General features: G+C 42.9%; 1 protein-coding gene across 1 annotated transcript in view; it reads left to right on the top strand.

The window, feature by feature from the left end:
* Positions 1–18,207, top strand: part of tmem8b (transmembrane protein 8B) — a 190,897-nt gene that overhangs the window by 126,995 nt on the left and 45,695 nt on the right. Inside the window, exons 6-9 of the mRNA XM_036936604.1 lie at positions 7,692–7,788; positions 8,017–8,140; positions 12,211–12,353; positions 16,635–16,813. Coding sequence (XP_036792499.1) covers positions 7,692–7,788; positions 8,017–8,140; positions 12,211–12,353; positions 16,635–16,813 — 543 coding nt within the window. The remainder of the gene's footprint in view (positions 1–7,691; positions 7,789–8,016; positions 8,141–12,210; positions 12,354–16,634; positions 16,814–18,207) is intronic.

Genomic DNA, 18,207 nt, shown 5'->3' with positions numbered 1-18,207 from the left:
ACATGCGCCGAATACAACAAGTGGAGACCTTACCGTGAAATGCTTACTTACAAGACCTTAATCAACAGTGCAGTTCAGTGATACAAGCCCTCTACGTGATTTGAAAACAGTATTTGATACAATAGCACTGGAGGAGCTCACCACAGTGGCTTCAGTAACAGAGCTAATAGTGGAATTCAACTTGATGGGCACAATATTATTCCTGACAATACCCCTGGGAATATGGTAGCAGTATTATGATAGCTCTGTGAAATAGTGGGAATAGGATCAGTTACCTGAGCAGGGGTTGTTGGGTAGTTTTTGAGTCGTGTGTTATTACGGGAAAGTGGTTCGAGATAGTATCGTCAGTAGGTACTGCAGAGCCCTCAGAGACCCTGTTCCATCAAAAACAGCCTGCAGTCTCGAAGGTATAGATGTTTAGAGGTATAGATATAGATACGTATAGATATATAGGTATAGATATAGTTAGTTATATATATATATAGGTATAGATATAGATAGGTACGGTATATATATATATAGGTATAGATATAGATAGGTACGGTATATATATATAGGTATAGATATAGATAGGTATATATATATAGGTATAGATATAGATAGGTATATATATATATATATATATAGGTATAGCTATAGATAGGTATATATATATAGGTATAGATATAGATAGGTATATATATATATATAGGTATAGATATAGATAGGTTTATATATATATAGGTATAGATATAGATAGGTATATATATATATATATATATATAGGTATAGATATAGATAGGTATATATATATATATATGTATAGATATAGATAGGTACGGTATATATATATAGGTATAGATATGGATAGGTATATATATATCTATAGGTATAGATATAGATAGGTATATATATATAGGTATAGATATAGATAGGTATATATATACAGGTATAGATATAGATAGGTATATATATATAGGTATAGATATAGATAGGTTTATATATAATAGGTATAGATATAGATAGGTATATATATATAGGTAAAGCTATAGATAGGTATATATATATAGGTATAGCTATAGATAGGTATATATATATATAGGTATAGATATAGATAGGTATATATATATATATATATATATATATATATATATATATATATATATATATATAGGTATAGATATAGATAGGTTTATATATAATAAGTATAGATATAGATAGGTGTATATATATATATATATATAGGTATAGCTATAGATAGGTATATATATATATATATATATAGGTATAGATTTAGATTGGTATATATATATAGGTATAGATATAGATAGGTATATATATATATAGGTATAGATATAGATAGGTTTATATATATATATAGGTATAGATATAGATAGGTATATATATATAGATATAGATATAGATAGGTATATATATAGGTATAGATATAGATAGGTATATATATATATATATATATAGGTATAGATATAGATAGGTATATATATATATATATATATATATATATATATATATATATATATAGGTATAGATATAGATAGGTATATATATATATAGGTATAGATATAGATTGGTTTATATATAATAAGTATAGATATAGATAGGTGTATATATATATATATATATAGGTATAGCTATAGATAGGTATATATATATATATATATATATATAGGTATAGATTTAGATAGGTATATATATATAGGTATAGATATAGATAGGTATATATATATAGGTATAGATATAGATAGGTTTATATATATATAGGTATAGATATAGATAGGTATATATATAGATATAGATATAGATAGGTATATATATAGGTATAGATATAGATAGGTATATATATATATAGGTATAGATATAGATAGGTATATATATATATATATATATAGGTATAGATGCTGTCAGTTTGTTTCTCTTCCACTTTGTTGTGTCAGTTCTTTCCTCTAATCCTTCCATAGTACTCTGCCTCTCCTCTTTCAGCCAGACCTGCTAAAAAGACATGCAAGGAGGACATCTTTATTATCATTTCCTTCCCAATATGCCCCCCTAGACAAAAATATGACAAAACAACCAACAAAAATGGGTCACAACTCCTGCAGCTCTGTCACACGCTGTGTCTGTACATAATCAATGGTAGGCTTCGAGGGGGTTCCTATGGTAGGTACACTTATACCTCATCTCTTGGCAGCAGTACTGTAGACATTATCACAGACCTCAAACCAGGGTCTCTCAGGGCGTTCACAGTCAGCCAACTGACACCCCTATCAGACAACAGCAAAATCACAATCTATTTGGACAGAGCAATACACAACCATGAAGCATCGAAGACGAACAAATAGCACACTATTAAGAAATGCTATCGATCGAAGCAAGATACTGTAGGAACCTACCAAATAAAAAATTGTCTAACAACAAATCCAATCCTTCCTAGACAGCTTCATGTACAAAATGTTTTCCTGCAATAGTGAAAGTGTAAATTTAGCAGTAGGAAGCATGAACAGTATATTTGACCTATCAGCTAACATATCACATTTTAAATTCAAGCAGAAAAACCTAAGACAACTAATACAAATGAAAAATGTTTTGATGAAGAATGCAAAAACCTTAGAAAGAAATTAAACACAGAGATCAAGAAAACCTTAGCTTTCTACTTCACTATGGTGAATCACTAAAACAATACAGAAATACACTAGGGAAAAAGAAAGAACAGCACATCAGAAAACAGCTCAACGTAATTGAAGAATCCATAGACTAACCACTTCTGGGAAAATTGAAAAACACTAAACAAACAACAACACGAATAATAATCTATCCAAAATGGAGATGTATGGATAAACCACTTCTCCAATATGTTTGGCTCTATAACAAAGAACCAAGAACAAAAACAAAAACATGATCATTTACTAATCTTAGAATCAACTAATAAGACTATCAGAACACACTGGATTCTCCAATCAACTAAGACTACCAGAACCCACTGGATTCTCCAATCAGCTATTAAAAGACTACCAGAACCCACTGGATTCTCCAATCAGCTATTAAAGCCTACCAGAACCCACTGGATTCTCCAATCAGCTATTAAAGACTACCAGAACCCACTGGATTCTCCAATCAGCTATTAAAGATACCAAACCCACTGGATTCTCCAATTACATTGGATGAACTACAAGACAAAATACAAACCCTCCAACCCAAAAAATGCCTGTGGTGTTGATGGTATACCAAACAAAAGTATAAAGTATACAGACTACTAATGGGTTTCAAAAAATATTTTGCCTCAATTTGTTATGAGGGTCTGCTATACAAATTGATGGAAAGCTGTGTTGGAGGAAAAACACATGACATTATCAAATCCATGTACACAAAGAACAAGTGTGTAGTTAAAATTGGCAATAAAAACACTTTTCTTTCCTCATAGCCGTGGGGTGAGACAGGGATGCACCTTGAGCCCCACCCTCTTCAACACATACAGTGGCTTCAGAAGGTATTCATACCATTTGACTTTTATCACATGTTGTTGTTACAAAGTGGGATAAAAAAAAAAGTTATTTGTCAATTTTTGTCAATGATCTACACAATATACAAATGATCTACACAAAAATAAATCTAACATTGGAAGAAAAAAAAACGTTAGGAAAAATTAAACACAAATAATATTGATTACATACTGTATGTGTGTCTATTTCAGAGCAGTCTCTAAGTATACACAACCCTGAGTCAGTACATGTTATAATCAATCACCTTTGTCACAGATTACAGCTGTGAGTCTTTCTGGGTAAGTCTCTACGAGCTTTGCACACCTGGATTGTACAATATTTGCACATTATTATTTAAACAATTCTTTAAACTCTGTCAAGTTGGTTGTTGATCATTGCTCATTGCTAGACAGCCATTTTAAATTATTGACATTGAACTTCAATGTGATTTAAGTCAAAGCTTGTTGTCCTATTGAAAGGTGAATTTATCTGCCAGTGTCTGTTGAAAATCAGACTGAACCACGTTTTCCTCTAGGATTTTGCCTGTGCTTAGCTCTATCTCATTTATTTGTATCATTAAAAAAACTCCCTAGTCCTTGCCGATGACAAGCACACACATAACATGATGCAGCCACCACCATGCTTGAAAATATGAAGAGTGGTACCCAGTAATGTGTTGTGTTGGATTTGCCCAAAACACTTTGTATTCAGGACATATAGTTAATTTCTTTGCCACATTTTTTGCAGTTTTACTTTAGTGCCTTATTGCAAACAGGATGCATTTAAAAAAAAAAATATCTGTACATACTTCCTTTTTTTACTCTGTCCATTAGGTTAGTATTGTGAAGTAACTACAATGCTGTTGATCCATCCTCAGTTTTCTCCTATCACAACCATTAAACTCTAACTGTTTTAAAGTCACCATTGGTCTCATGGGTAAATCCCTGAGCGGTTTCCTTCTTCTCCGGCAACTGAGTTAGGAAGGACGCCTGTATCTTTGTAGTGACTGGGTGTATTGATACACTGAGTTAGGAAGGACGCCTGTATCTTTGTAGTGACTGGGTGTATTGATACACTGAGTTAGGAAGGACGCCTGTATCTTTGTAGTGACTGGGTGTATTGATACACTGAGTTAGGAAGGACGCCTGTATCTTTGTAGTGACTGGGTGTATTGATACACTGAGTTAGGAAGGACGCCTGTATCTTTGTAGTGACTGGGTGTATTGATACACTGAGTTAGGAAGGACGCCTGTATCTTTGTATTGACTGGGTGTATTGATACACTGAGTTAGGAAGGACGCCTGTATCTTTGTAGTGACTGGGTGTATTGATACACTGAGTTAGGAAGGACGCCTGTATCTTTGTAGTGATACACCATCCAAAGTGTAACTAATAACTTACATCATGCTGAAAAGGATATTCAATGTCTTAGGTGGCATTGTTTAAAGCTCCCTGGTCTTTGTCGTTGAATTTGTGTTTGAAATTCACTGCTCAACTAAAGGACCTTAATGATAATTGTTTGGTACAGAAAGGAGGTAGTCATTCACAAATCATGTTAAACACTATTATATACACAGTCCATGCAATTTATTATGTGACTTGTTAAACACATTATTACTCCTGGACGTATTTAGGCTTGTCGTAATTAAGGGGTTGAATTGACAAAAAGCCATTTCAGCTTTTAATTTGTAATTAATTTGTAAACATGTTGAAAAACACAATTCCATTTTGACATTATGGGGTATTGTGTGTAGGCCAGTGACACAAAATCTATATTTAATAATTTAAACAAAATTTGGAAAAAGTCAAGGGATGTGAATACTTTCTGTATTTCAGCGAATTGGCAAGGGCACTAGAATATTCTGCAGCATCCGGCCTAACTGGACTCGGAAATCAAATGTCTCGTGTTTGCTGATGATCTGGTGCTTCTGTCCCCAACCAAGGAGGGCCTACAGCAGCACTTAGATCTTCTGTACAGATTCTGTCAGACCTGGGCCCTGACGTTGAATTTCAGTGAGACAAAAAAGGTCCAGTTGCCAGGACAGCAAAAACAAATTCTAGTAGTTCACTGTTGCCTTAGAGCACAAAGAAGTATATGTACCTCGGCCTAAAAATCAGAGGTATTTGAGGTATTCCTCACTTTTTGTTTGGGTTTCAACCCTGTGTTTTTGCTACGTGTTTGTTTGGTCTTCGTCCCAATGCCTTCACACGGCAGGCTGTAATTTGGGTTTAATAAAAAATCCTATAACGCATTCCTGCGCCTGTCTCCCGACCCTTCATGCCAACGTGACACAGGGGCAGAGGGGAAAAATACATTTAATCTATGCACAGAAATAGCGAATGGAGGACACTTTTGCCATAGTTCATTTTCATGCCAGCTAGGTAGGATATACTCCTGTTTGTAAAAGAAGCAGAACTTGGAGATGAGTGGCCGACGGTGTGGCAGTAATACGGTCACCGTAACAGCCCCAATCACAGCAACAAGATTTGCGGCCCGTTGCCATGAGCAACCAGTGGAGAACAAACACCATTTCCAAATTCAACCTATATTTATCTGTTTAATTATATCCCCCCACTATTCATACTACAACTATTTGCACATTGCTAAAACACTGAAATATCTTTATCTTTTTTTAAACCTTTTTGAGTGTAATGTTTACTGATAATTTCTATACAGTAACACGCCATGATGGAGGATTGGTCTCCTACAGGGATTATACAGTAACAAGCCATGATGGAGGATTGGTCTCCTACAGGGATTATACAGTAACAAGCCATGATAGAGGATTGGTCTCCTACAGGGATTATACAGTAACAAGCCATGATGGAGGATTGGTCTCCTACAGGGATTATACAGTAACAAGCCATGATGGAGGATTGGTCTCCTACAGGGATTATAGAGTAACAAGCCATGATGGAGGATTGGTCTCCTACAGGGATTATAGAGTAACAAGCCATGATGGAGGATTGGTCTCCTACAGGGATTATACAGTAACAAGCCATGATGGAGGATTGGTCTCCTACATGGATTATACAGTAACAAGCCATGATGGAGGATTGGTCTCCTACAGGGATTATACAGTAACAAGCCATGATGGAGGATTGGTCTCCTACAGGGATTATACAGTAACAAGCCATGATGGAGGATTGGTCTCCAACAGGGATTATACAGTAACAAGCCATGATGGAGGATTGGTCTCCTACAAGGATTATACAGTAACAAGCCATGATGAAGGATTGGTCTCCTACAGGGATTATACAGTAACAAGCCATGATGGAGGATTGGTCTCCTACAGGGATTATACAGTAACAAGCCATGATAGAGGATTGGTCTCCAACAGGGATTATACAGTAACAAGCCATGATGGAGGATTGGTCTCCTACAGGGATTATACAGTAACAAGCCATGATAGAGGATTGGTCTCCAACAGGGATTATACAGTAACAAGCCATGATGGAGGATTGGTCTCCTACAGGGATTATACAGTAACAAGCCATGATAGAGGATTGGTCTCCAACAGGGATTATACAGTAACAAGCCATGATAGAGGATTGGTCTCCAACAGGGATTATACAGTAACAAGCCATGATGAAGGATTGGTCTCCTACAGGGATTATACAGTAACAAGCCATGATGGAGGATTGGTCTCCTACAGGGATTATACAGTAACAAGCCATGATGAAGGATTGGTCTCCTACAGGGATTATACAGTAACAAGCCATGATGGAGGATTGGTCTCCTACAGGGATTATACAGTAACAAGCCATGATGGAGGATTGGTCTCCTACAGGGATTATACAGTAACAAGCCATGATGGAGGATTGGTCTCCTACAGGGATTATACAGTAACAAGCCATGATGGAGGATTGGTCTCCAACAGGGATTATACAGTAACAAGCCATGATGGAGGATTGGTCTCCAACAGGGATTATACAGTAACAAGCCATGATGGAGGATTGGTCTCCTACAGGGATTATACAGTAACAAGCCATGATGGAGGATTGGTCTCCTACAGGGATTATACAGTAACAAGCCATGATGGAGGATTGGTCTCCTACAGGGATTATACAGTAACAAGCCATGATGGAGGATTGGTCTCCTACAGGGATCAGTCTCAACCTCCAGTGTCTCAACTCCATTTCTCCTCCCAGCTCAGGACTGTAGTGTTGTTGTAAAATGAAATGGCCTATCTAACGGAGGTGTTTCCCCTGCAGTCTTCGTTGAGAGGAGAGAACATCACGGTGTTTGGCTGTCTGAACCACGGCATGCCCCTGTCCCTGAAAGACAACTCCTCTGTCAAATGTGAATCAGGTAGGAGGAGCTGCTGCTTTGATAGAACATATTGCAGAGATAACAGATATACCTATAATCCAGGCATTTATTCCCATAAAATCAGATAAATGATAAGAAACTAGCTTGTGATCAAATAAATCTCTCCCTCTTTCTCTCCCTCTTTCTCTCTTTCCCTCTCGTTATCTCTGCCTCCCTCTCTCTGTCTCTCCCTCCCTCTCTCTGTCTCTACCCCCCCCCCCCCTCCAGATTCCGTATCAGGCTTCCTGTTGTCAGTAAACTCCAGCTCCAACATCACTAAACTGAGGATCCCCTACCCCCAGACTGGCACCTGGTACCTCAGCCTGAGATCCCTCTGTGCCACCGAACATGGGTGAGATACCTGCTAATACCCTAACTGAGTATATGGGTGAGATACCTGCTAATACCCTAACTGAGTATATGGGTGAGATACCTGCTAATACCCTAACTAAGTATATGGGTGAGATACCTGCTAATACCCTAACTGAGTATATGGGTGAGATACCTGCTAATACCCTAACGGAGTATATCAGTGAGATACCTGCTAATACCCTGCTACTGTAGATACAGTGACCCATATAGCTGCTACTGTAGATACAGTAACCCATATAGCTGCTACTGTAGATACAGTAACCCATGTAGCTGCTACTGTAGATACAGTAACCCATATAGCTGCTACTGTAGATACAGTAACCCATATAGCTGCTACTGTAGATACAGTAACCCATATAGCTGCTACTGTAGATACAGTAACCCATATAGCTGCTACTGTAGATACAGTAACCCATATAGCTGCTACTGTAGATACAGTAACCCATATAGCTGCTACTGTAGATACAGTAACCCATGTAGCTGCTACTGTAGATACAGTAACCCATATAGCTGCTACTGTAGATACAGTAACCCATATAGCTGCTACTGTAGATACAGTAACCCATAAAGCTGTGACTGTAGATACAGTAACCCATATAGCTGCTACTGTAGATACAGTAACCCATGTAGCTGCTACTGTAGATACAGTAACCCATATAGCTGCTACTGTAGATACAGTAACCCATGTAGCTGCTACTATAGATACAGTAACCCATATAGCTGCTACTGTAGATACAGTAACCCATATAGCTGCTACTGTAGATACAGTAACCCATATAGCTGCTACTGTAGATACAGTAACCCATATAGCTGCTACTGTAGATACAGTAACCCATATAGCTGCTACTGTAGATACAGTAACCCATGTAGCTGCTACTGTAGATACAGTAACCCATATAGCTGCTACTGTAGATACAGTAACCCATATAGCTGCTACTGTAGATACAGTAACCCATGTAGCTGCTACTGTAGATACAGTAACCCATGTAGCTGCTACTGTAGATACAGTAACCCATTTGTCAATCATACAGCGAACCCAGTTTACTCTTTTCTCTATGAAGGCATCATAGGCTCTCACCCTCTACTGACCCAGCCTCTCACCCTCTACTGACCCAGCCTCTCACCCTCTACTGACCCAGCCTCTCACCCTCTACTGACCCAGCCTCTCACCCTCTACTGACCCAGCCTCTCACCCTCTACTGACCCAGCCTCTCACCCTCTACTGACCCAGCCTCTCACCCTCTACTGACCCAGCCTCTCACTCTCTACTGACCCAGCCTCTCACCCTCTACTGACCCAGCCTCTCTCACCCTCTACTGACCCAGCCTCTCACCCTCTACTGACCCAGCCTCTCTCACCCTCTACTGACCCAGCCTCTCACCCTCTACTGACCCAGCCTCTCACCCTCTACTGACCCAGCCTCTCACCCTCTACTGACCCAGCCTCTCTCACCCTCTACTGACCCAGCCTCTCTCACCCTCTACTGACCCAGCCTCTCACCCTCTACTGACCCAGCCTCTCTCACCCTCTACTGACCCAGCCTCTCACCCTCTACTGACCCAGCCTCTCACCCTCTACTGACCCAGCCTCTCACTCTCTTTAATCAACCTCTACTGACCCAGCCTCTTACTCTCTACTGACCCAGCCTCTCACCCTCTACTGACCCAGCCTCTCACCCTCTACTGACCCAGCCTCTCTCACCCTCTACTGACCCAGCCTCTCTCACCCTCTACTGACCCAGCCTCTCACCCTCTACTGACCCAGCCTCTCTCACCCTCTACTGACCCAGCCTCTCACCCTCTTTAATCACCCTCTACTGACCCAGCCTCTCACCCTCTACTGACCCATTCTCTCACCCTCTTTAATCAACCTCTACTGACCCAGCCTCTCACCCTCTACTAACCCAGCCTCTCTCACCCTCTACTGACCCAGCCTCTCACCCTCTACTGACCCAGCCTCTCACCCTGTACTGACCCAGCCTCTCACTCTCTTTAATCAACCTCTACTGACCCAGCCTCTTACTCTCTACTGACCCAGCCTCTCACCCTCTACTGACCCAGCCTCTCACCCTCTACTGACCCAGCCTCTCTCACCCTCTACTGACCCAGCCTCTCACCCTCTACTGACCCAGCCTCTCTCACCCTCTACTGAACAAGCCTCTCTCACCCTCCACTGACCCAGCCTCTCTCACCCTCTACTGACCCAGCCTCTCTCACCCTCTACTGACCCAGCCTCTCACCCTCTACTGACCCAGCCTCTCACCCTCTACTGACCCAGCCTCTCACCCTCTACTGACCCAGCCTCTCTCCTGCTCTTCTCTCCTCTTCTCTCCGGCCCCCTCCTGCTCCCCTCATGCCCCTCTCTCCTACTTCTCACCTGCTCCTCTCTCCTGCTCCTCTCCTGCCCCCTCCTGCTTCTTTCTCATGCTCCTCTCTCTTCCTCTCTCCTGCTCTTCTCTCCTCCTCTCTCCTCGTCTCTCCTGCTCCCTCCTGCCCTTCTCCTGCCCCTCTCTCCTGCTCCTCTCTCTTCCTCTCTCCTGCTCTTCTCTCCTAATCCTCTCTCCTGCCCTCTCTTGCTCCTCTCTCCTGCTCCTCTCTCTTCCTCTCTCCTGCTCTTCTCTCCTGCTCCTCTCTCCTGCCCCCTCCTGCTCCTCTCTCCTGCTCCTCTCTCCTGCCCCCTCCTGCTCCTCTCTCCTGCTCCTCTCTCCTGCTCTTCTCTCCTGCTCCTCTCTCCTGCCCCCTCCTGCTCCTCTCTCCTGCTCCTCTCTCCTGCCCCCTCCTGCTCCTCTCTCCTGCTCCTCTCTCCTGCTCCTCTCTCCTGCTCCTCTCTCCTGCCCCCTCCTGCTCCTCTCTCCTGCTCCTCTCTCCTGCTCCTCTCTCCTGCCCCCTCCTGCTCCTCTCTCCTGCTCCTCTCTCCTGCTCCTCTCTCCTGCCCCCTCATGCTCCTCTCTCCTGTTCGTCTCTCCTGATCCTCTCTCCTGCTCTCTTATCCTCTCTCCTCCTCTCCTCTTTATATAGTTCTTCTGTTAGAAACATTTAAATGTGTCCCCTATCCATTTAGGCCAATGTCCACCAGTGTAAGGGGTTAAATACGAGCCAACCGATTGGTACACAGTATCAGGGGATGATGATAAGTCTATAAGCAGGCTGAAGTTGATTGGCTCAGGAAAGTGGAAGAGGTAATTGGTGTGCATAATATATTGAAATTGAATCGCTGCAGCTGTGAGGAATTAACACACGAGTTGATTGGTTAGAGAACAATGCTGGGTCTTTCCTCCCTAGTTGACACTAAATGGAAATTGAAAACATTTGGAGAGATTGAAGACTACAATATAACTATTTGATATCTGTTGTTGTTGTCCAGGTTTGAGCCGTGTATCAGGGGACAGGTTATCAGGGGACAGGTTATCAGGGGACAGGTTATCAGGGGGACAGGTTATCAGGGGGACAGGTTATCAGGGGACAGGTTATCAGGGGGACAGTGTATTAGGGGACAGGTTATCAGGGGAACAGGTTATCAGGGGACAGGTTATCAGGGGGACTGGTTATCAGGGGACAGGTTATCAGGGGGACAGGTTATCAGGGGGACAGTGTATCAGGGGGACAGTGTTTCAGGGGACAGGTTGTCAGGGGACAGGTTGTCAGGGGACAGTGTATCAGGGGACAGGTTATCAGGGGACAGTGTATCAGGGGACAGGTTATCAGGGGACAGTGTATCAGGGGACAGTGTGTCAGGGGGACAGTGTATCAGGGGGACAGTGTATTAGGGGACAGTGTATTAGGGGACAGGTTATCAGGGGACAGTGTATCAGGGGACAGTGTATCAGGGGGACAGTGTATCAGGGGGACAGTGTATCAGGGGACAGTGTATCAGGGGACAGGTTATCAGGGGACAGTGTGTACTCTAACATCTGCATTTGATTTGATTTGATTGCTGAGACAGTCGTCTCCCTAGCTGGGACTAAATGTAAAATGAACAAAAAGTCAATGAGACGAGACTTCATATTTTTTTCCATTTGATGTGTGTGCGATGTCAATGTTTGTTGTCCAGGTTTGAGCCATGTTCCAACATGACAGCGGAGGTGTACCTGCGCTCCTACCTGACCCCCTGCATCAATGACTGTGGGACCTACGGACAGTGCAAACTGCTACGCACTAACAACTATCTGTACGCTGCATGCGAGTGCAAAGCAGGTGACTAACGTTCAAATCAAATCAAAGTTGATTGGTCGGGCACATATTCGGAGATGTTATCGCAGGTGCAGCAAACATGCTTCTGTTACTCCAACAGCGCAGCTATTATAGCCCATTTACTATTATAGAAATGCATTGAGTAACACGTTCATGAGTAAAAAAAATGTCACAAGGAATATGGTTCTGAAGTGTCTGTCCTCTGTCTCCTAGCTAGGAGATATGGTGCCTTCAGAAGGTATTCAGACCCCTTGACTTTTTCCACATTGTGTTAGGTTACAGCCTTATTCTAAAATTGATTAAATAGTTTTTTCCCCCTTCTGAAATATCACATTTACATAAGTATTCAGACCTTTTACTCAGTACTTTGTTGAAGTACCTTTGGCTGCGATTACAGCCTCGAGTCTTCTTGGGTATTGACGCTACAAGCTTGGCACACCTGTATTTGGGGAGTTTCTCCCATTCTTCTCTGCAGATCCTCTCAAGGTCTGTCAGGTTGAATGGGGAGCGTTGCTGCACAGATATTTTCAGGTCTCTCCAAAGATGTTCAATCAGGTTCAAGGCCATGGTCTGGCTGGGCCAGTCAAGGACATTCAGAGACTTGACCTGAAGCCACTCCTGCATTGTCTTGGCTGTGTGCTTAGGGTCGTTGTCCAGTTGGTTGGTGAACCTTTGCCCCAGTCTGAGGTCCTGAGCTCTAACCACTAGGCTACCTGCTGCCCATATGTGGGGGGGGGGGGGATCAATGTAAATAGTCTGAGTAGCCATTTGATTAATTGTTCAGCAGTCTTATGGCTTGGGGGCAGAAGCTGTTCAGGAGCCTTTTGGACCTAGACATGTCGCTCCCGTGCGGTAGCAGAGAGAACAGTCTATGACTTGGATGGCTGGAGTCTTTGACAATTTTTAGGGCCTTCCTCTGACACCGCCTGGTGTAGAGGTCCTGGATGGTAGGAAGCTTGGCCCCAGTTATGTACTGGACCATACGCAGTACCCTCTGTAGTGCAATGAGGTCTGAGGCCGAGCAGTTGCCATACCAGGCAGTAATGCAACCGGTCAGGATGCTCTCGATGGTGCATCTTTGGAACTTTTTAAGGACCCATGCCAAATGTTTTCAGTCTCCTGAGGGGAAAAAGGCGTTGTTGTTCCCTCTTCATAACTTTCTTGGTGTGTTTGGGCCATGACAGTTTGCTGGTGATGTGGACACTAAGGAACTTGAAGCTCTCAACCTGCTCCACTACACCCCCGTTGATTTATTTGAATTCCTATTTCACATTTATTTAACCAGGTAGGCCAGTTGAGAACAAGTTCTCATTTACAACTGTGACCTGGCCAAGATAAAGCAAAGCAGTGCGACACAAACAACAACACAGAGTTACACATAAACAAATGTAAAGTCAATAACACAATAGAAAAGTCTACATACAGTGTGTACAAATCACGTAAGATTAGGGAGGTAAGCAATAAATAGGCCATAGAGGCGAAGTAATTAGAATTTATGCAAAATAGAAGTAAAAAAATAACAGTATGGGGATGAGGTAGTTAGGTGGGCTATTTACAGATGGGCTGTGTACAGGTGCAATGATCTGTGAGCTGCTCTGACAGCTGGTGCTTAAAGTTAGTGAGGGAGATATGAGTCTCCAGCTTCAGTGATTTTTGCAATTTGTTCCAGTCATTGGCAGCAGAGAACTGGAAGGATAGGTGGCCAAAGTAGGAATTGGCTTTGGGGGTGACCAGTGAAATATACGTGCTGGAGCGTGTGCTACGGTGACCAGTGAGCTGAGATTTATTTTATATATTTAATGAGGCAAGTCAGTTATGAACAAGGAACAGTGGGTTAACTGCCTTGTTCAGGGGAACAGTGGGTTAACTGCCTTGTTCAGGGGAACAGTGGGTTAACTGCCTCGCTCAGGGGAACAGTGGGTTAACTGGTCAAGGAACAGTGGGTTAACTGCCTTGTTCAGGGGAACAGTGGGTTAACTGCCTTGTTCAGGGGAACAGTGGGTTAACTGCCTTGTTCAGGGGAACAGTGGGTTAACTGCCTTGTTCAGGGGAACAGTGGGTTAACTGGTCTAGGAACAGTGGGTTAAACTGCCTTGTTCAGGGGAACAGTGGGTTAACTGGTCTAGGAACAGTGGGTTAACTGCCTTGTTCAGGGGAACAGTGGGTTAACTGCCTTGTTCAGGGGAACAGTGGGTTAACTGCCTTGTTCAGGGGAACAGTGGGTTAACTGGTCTAGGAACAGTGGGTTAAACTGCCTTGTTCAGGGGATCAGTGGGTTAACTGCCTTGTTCAGGGGCACAGTGGGTTAACTGCCTTGTTCAGGGGAACAGTGGGTTAACTGCCTTGTTCAGGGGAACAGTGGGTTAACTGCCTTGTTCAGGGGAACAGTGGGTTAACTGCCTTGTTCAGGGGCACAGTGGGTTAACTGCCTTGTTCAGGGGAACAGTGGGTTAACTGCCTTGTTCAGGGGAACAGTGGGTTAACTGCCTTGTTCAGGGGCAGAACGACAGATTTTTATCTTGTCAGTTCGGGGATTTGATCTTGCAACCTTTGGGTGACTAGTCCAATGCTCTAATCACTAGGCTACCCTGCCAACCCAAGGTGGGGCTTTACCTAGCAAAGACTTATAGATGACCTGGAGCCAGTGGGTTTGGGCGACAAATGTGAAGCGAGGGCCAGCCAACGATAGCATACAGGTCGCAGTGGTGGGTAGTATATGGGGCTTTGGTGACAAAACAGAATGGTGTCGTCTGCGTAGAGGTGGATCAGGGAATCACCAGCAGCAAGATCGACATTGTTGATGGATACAGAGAAAAGACTCGTCCCGAGAATTGAACCCTGTGGCAACCCCATAGAGACTGCCAGAGGTCCGGATAACAGGCCCTCCGATTTGACACACTGAACTCTATCTGAGAAGTAGTTGGTGAACCAGGCGAGGCAGTCATTTGAGAAACCAAGGCTGTTGAGTCTGCCGATAAGAATGTGGTGATTGACAGAGTCGAACGCCTTGGCCAGGTCAATGAATACAGCTGCACAGTATTGTCTTTTATCAATGGTGGTTATGATATCGTTTAGGACCTTGAGCGTGGCTGAGGTGCACCCATGACCAGCTAGGAAACCAGATTGCATAGCGGAGAAGGTACGGTGGGATTCGAAATGGACAGTGATCTGTTTGTTAACTTGGCATTCGAAGACCTTAGAAAGGCAGGGTAGGATAGATATAGGTCTGTAAAAGTTTGAGTCTAGAGTGTCTCCCCCTTTGAAGAGGGGGATGACCGCGGTAGCTGTCCAATCTTTGAGGATCTCAGACGATACGAAAGAGAGGTTGAACGGCTAGTAATAGGGGTTGCAACAATTGCGGCAGATACATTTAGAAAGAGAGGGTCCAGATTGTCTAGCCCAGCTGATTTGTAGGGGTCCAGGTTTTGCAAATCTTTCAGAACATCAACTGTCTGGATTTGGGTGAAGGAGAAATGGGAGAGAATTGGGCAAGTTTCTTTGGGGGGTTCAGTGCTGTTGACCGGCGTAGGGGTATCCAGGTGGAAAGCATGGCCAGCCATAGAAAAATGCTTATTGAAATTCTCAATTATCATGGATTTATCAATGGTGACAGTGTTTCCTAGCCTCAGTGCAGTGGGCAGCTGGGAGAAGGTGTTCTTATTCTCCATGGACTTTACAGTGTCCTTTTTGGAGTTTGTGCTACAGAATGCAGATTTCTGTTTGAAAAATCTAGCCTTTGCTTCCCTAACTGCCTGTATATATTGGTTCCTAACTTCCCTGAAAAGTTGCATATCGTGGGGGCTATTCGATGCTAGTGCAGTACGCCACAAACTAGGAGGCACACACAGGTTCCACTGGCTCCAAAATGGGCTTACAGAAGCCACCTTTTCCCCTAATACCTGAGAAGCCTGAACTGTCAGAGTCTCATGAGGCCTGAACTGTCAGAGCCCCATATAAGGAACCTGAACCTGCTGCAACTTGGCTTTGCACACTGACATGCTGCTACTGCAGCCCAAGTCCATAGACCTCATGGTTCCAAGAACAATACTTACCTTATGAGCCTGAAATGTCAGAACTCATACAAGGAACCGCCAAAACAACAAGTCCAAAACGACAGAACTCTTACCGTGACTCAATTAAAAAATCTGAATCTGACCCCAACCTTGTATTGTACTATACTACCCTGGTTAGTTAGCATACTTTTCCTGTACACATGTGTGTTTGCGTTATAATGTGTGTGTATCTGTGTCTACGTTAACCTGTCTCTCCTGTCTGTCGGTCCAGGCTGGGACGGCTGGGGCTGTACAGACCCCTCGGAGGCGTATTCCTATAGTTTCCAGCTCCTGTCCACCTTGCTGCTCTGTCTCAGTAACCTGATGTTCGTTCCTCCTGTGGTGATCGCTGTCCGTGGCCACTACCTTCTGGAGGCCTCTGTATACATCTTCACCATGTTCTTTTCTACTGTGAGTTATACACACACTCACACACTCACACTCATACACACACCTAAACACACTCTCTCTCTCACCCCCCCCCCCCCCCCCCCACACACACACACCCACCGACCCACACACACACACATTTTATTGCCATTATGAAGAATACTTAACAGTGAATAACATTGGTGAAAACAGACATCCTTGTCTAGTTCCTCTTTGTAGCTGTAATGGTTAAGATACGTGTTACGACATTTTACTAGTAACCTTCTCATATGTTGCATGCAATACCCAGGGTAGAGAGATGTGTTTAACCTTGTCATTTAGGACTCTGGAGTTTAATATGAAACCCAGGGTAGAGAGATGTGTTTAACCTTGTCATTTAGGACTCTGGAGTTGAATACAATACCCAGGGTAGAGAGATGTGTTTAACCTTGTCATTTAGGACTCTGGAGTTGAATACAATACCCAGGGTAGAGAGATGTGTTTAACCTTGTCATTTAGGACTCTGGAGTTGAATACAATACCCAGGGTAGAGAGATGTGTTTAACCTTGTCATTTAGGACTCTGGAGTTTAATACAATACCCAGGGTAGAGAGATGTGTTTAACCTTGTCATTTAGGACTCTGGAGTTGAATACAATACCCAGGGTAGAGAGATGTGTTTAACCTTGTCATTTAGGACTCTGGAGTTGAATACAATACCCAGGGTAGAGTGATGCGTTGAACTGAATGACTCTGTGACATACAAGACGTACAAAACATGAAGGAAGTTGTCAGTCAGTCCCTCTGCAGCTTTTTGTGTAAGGCTGTGTTTATTTGGCAGCTATTTTACATTTAGTTTTACTTTTATTATTCGTTACATTTTAAATCCTATTTCATCCTTACATCCTAGTTGTCACCAGTCGACTAAAACAGTCAATTTCAGTCAGAAAATAGTCAATGTATTTCAGTTAACTATAAAATAGAGATTCTGACATGACCAGAGCAAAAATGGCCGATATGAAAGCAAAGATTATCAAAGACATGAATGTTTCTAATTAAATTGCAATTGAAGTGTTCTGGCTGGCATCAGTTCAAAAGACAGATGAGAAGCAACATCGTGTCCTGGCTGATGAGAACCAACATCGTGTCCTGGCTGATGAGAACCAACATCGTGTCCTGGCTGATGAGAAGCAACATTGTGTCCTGGCTGATGAGAAGCAACATCGTGTCCTGGCTGATGAGAAGCAACATCGTGTCCTGGCTGATGAGAAGCAACATCGTGTCCTGGCTGATGAGAAGCAACATCGTGTCCTGGCTGATGAGAAGCAACATCGTGTCCTGGCTGATGAGAACCAACATCGTGTCCTGTCTGATGAGAAGCAACATCGTGTCCTGGCTGATGAGAAGCAACATTGTGTCCTGGCTGATGAGAAGCAA

Source organism: Oncorhynchus mykiss, chromosome 11 (genome assembly GCF_013265735.2).
Source record: "Oncorhynchus mykiss isolate Arlee chromosome 11, USDA_OmykA_1.1, whole genome shotgun sequence".
Lineage (NCBI taxonomy): Eukaryota > Metazoa > Chordata > Actinopteri > Salmoniformes > Salmonidae > Oncorhynchus > Oncorhynchus mykiss.
The sequence above is the reverse complement of the archived record's forward strand: the minus strand, read 5'-3'. Positions and strand labels throughout refer to the sequence as shown.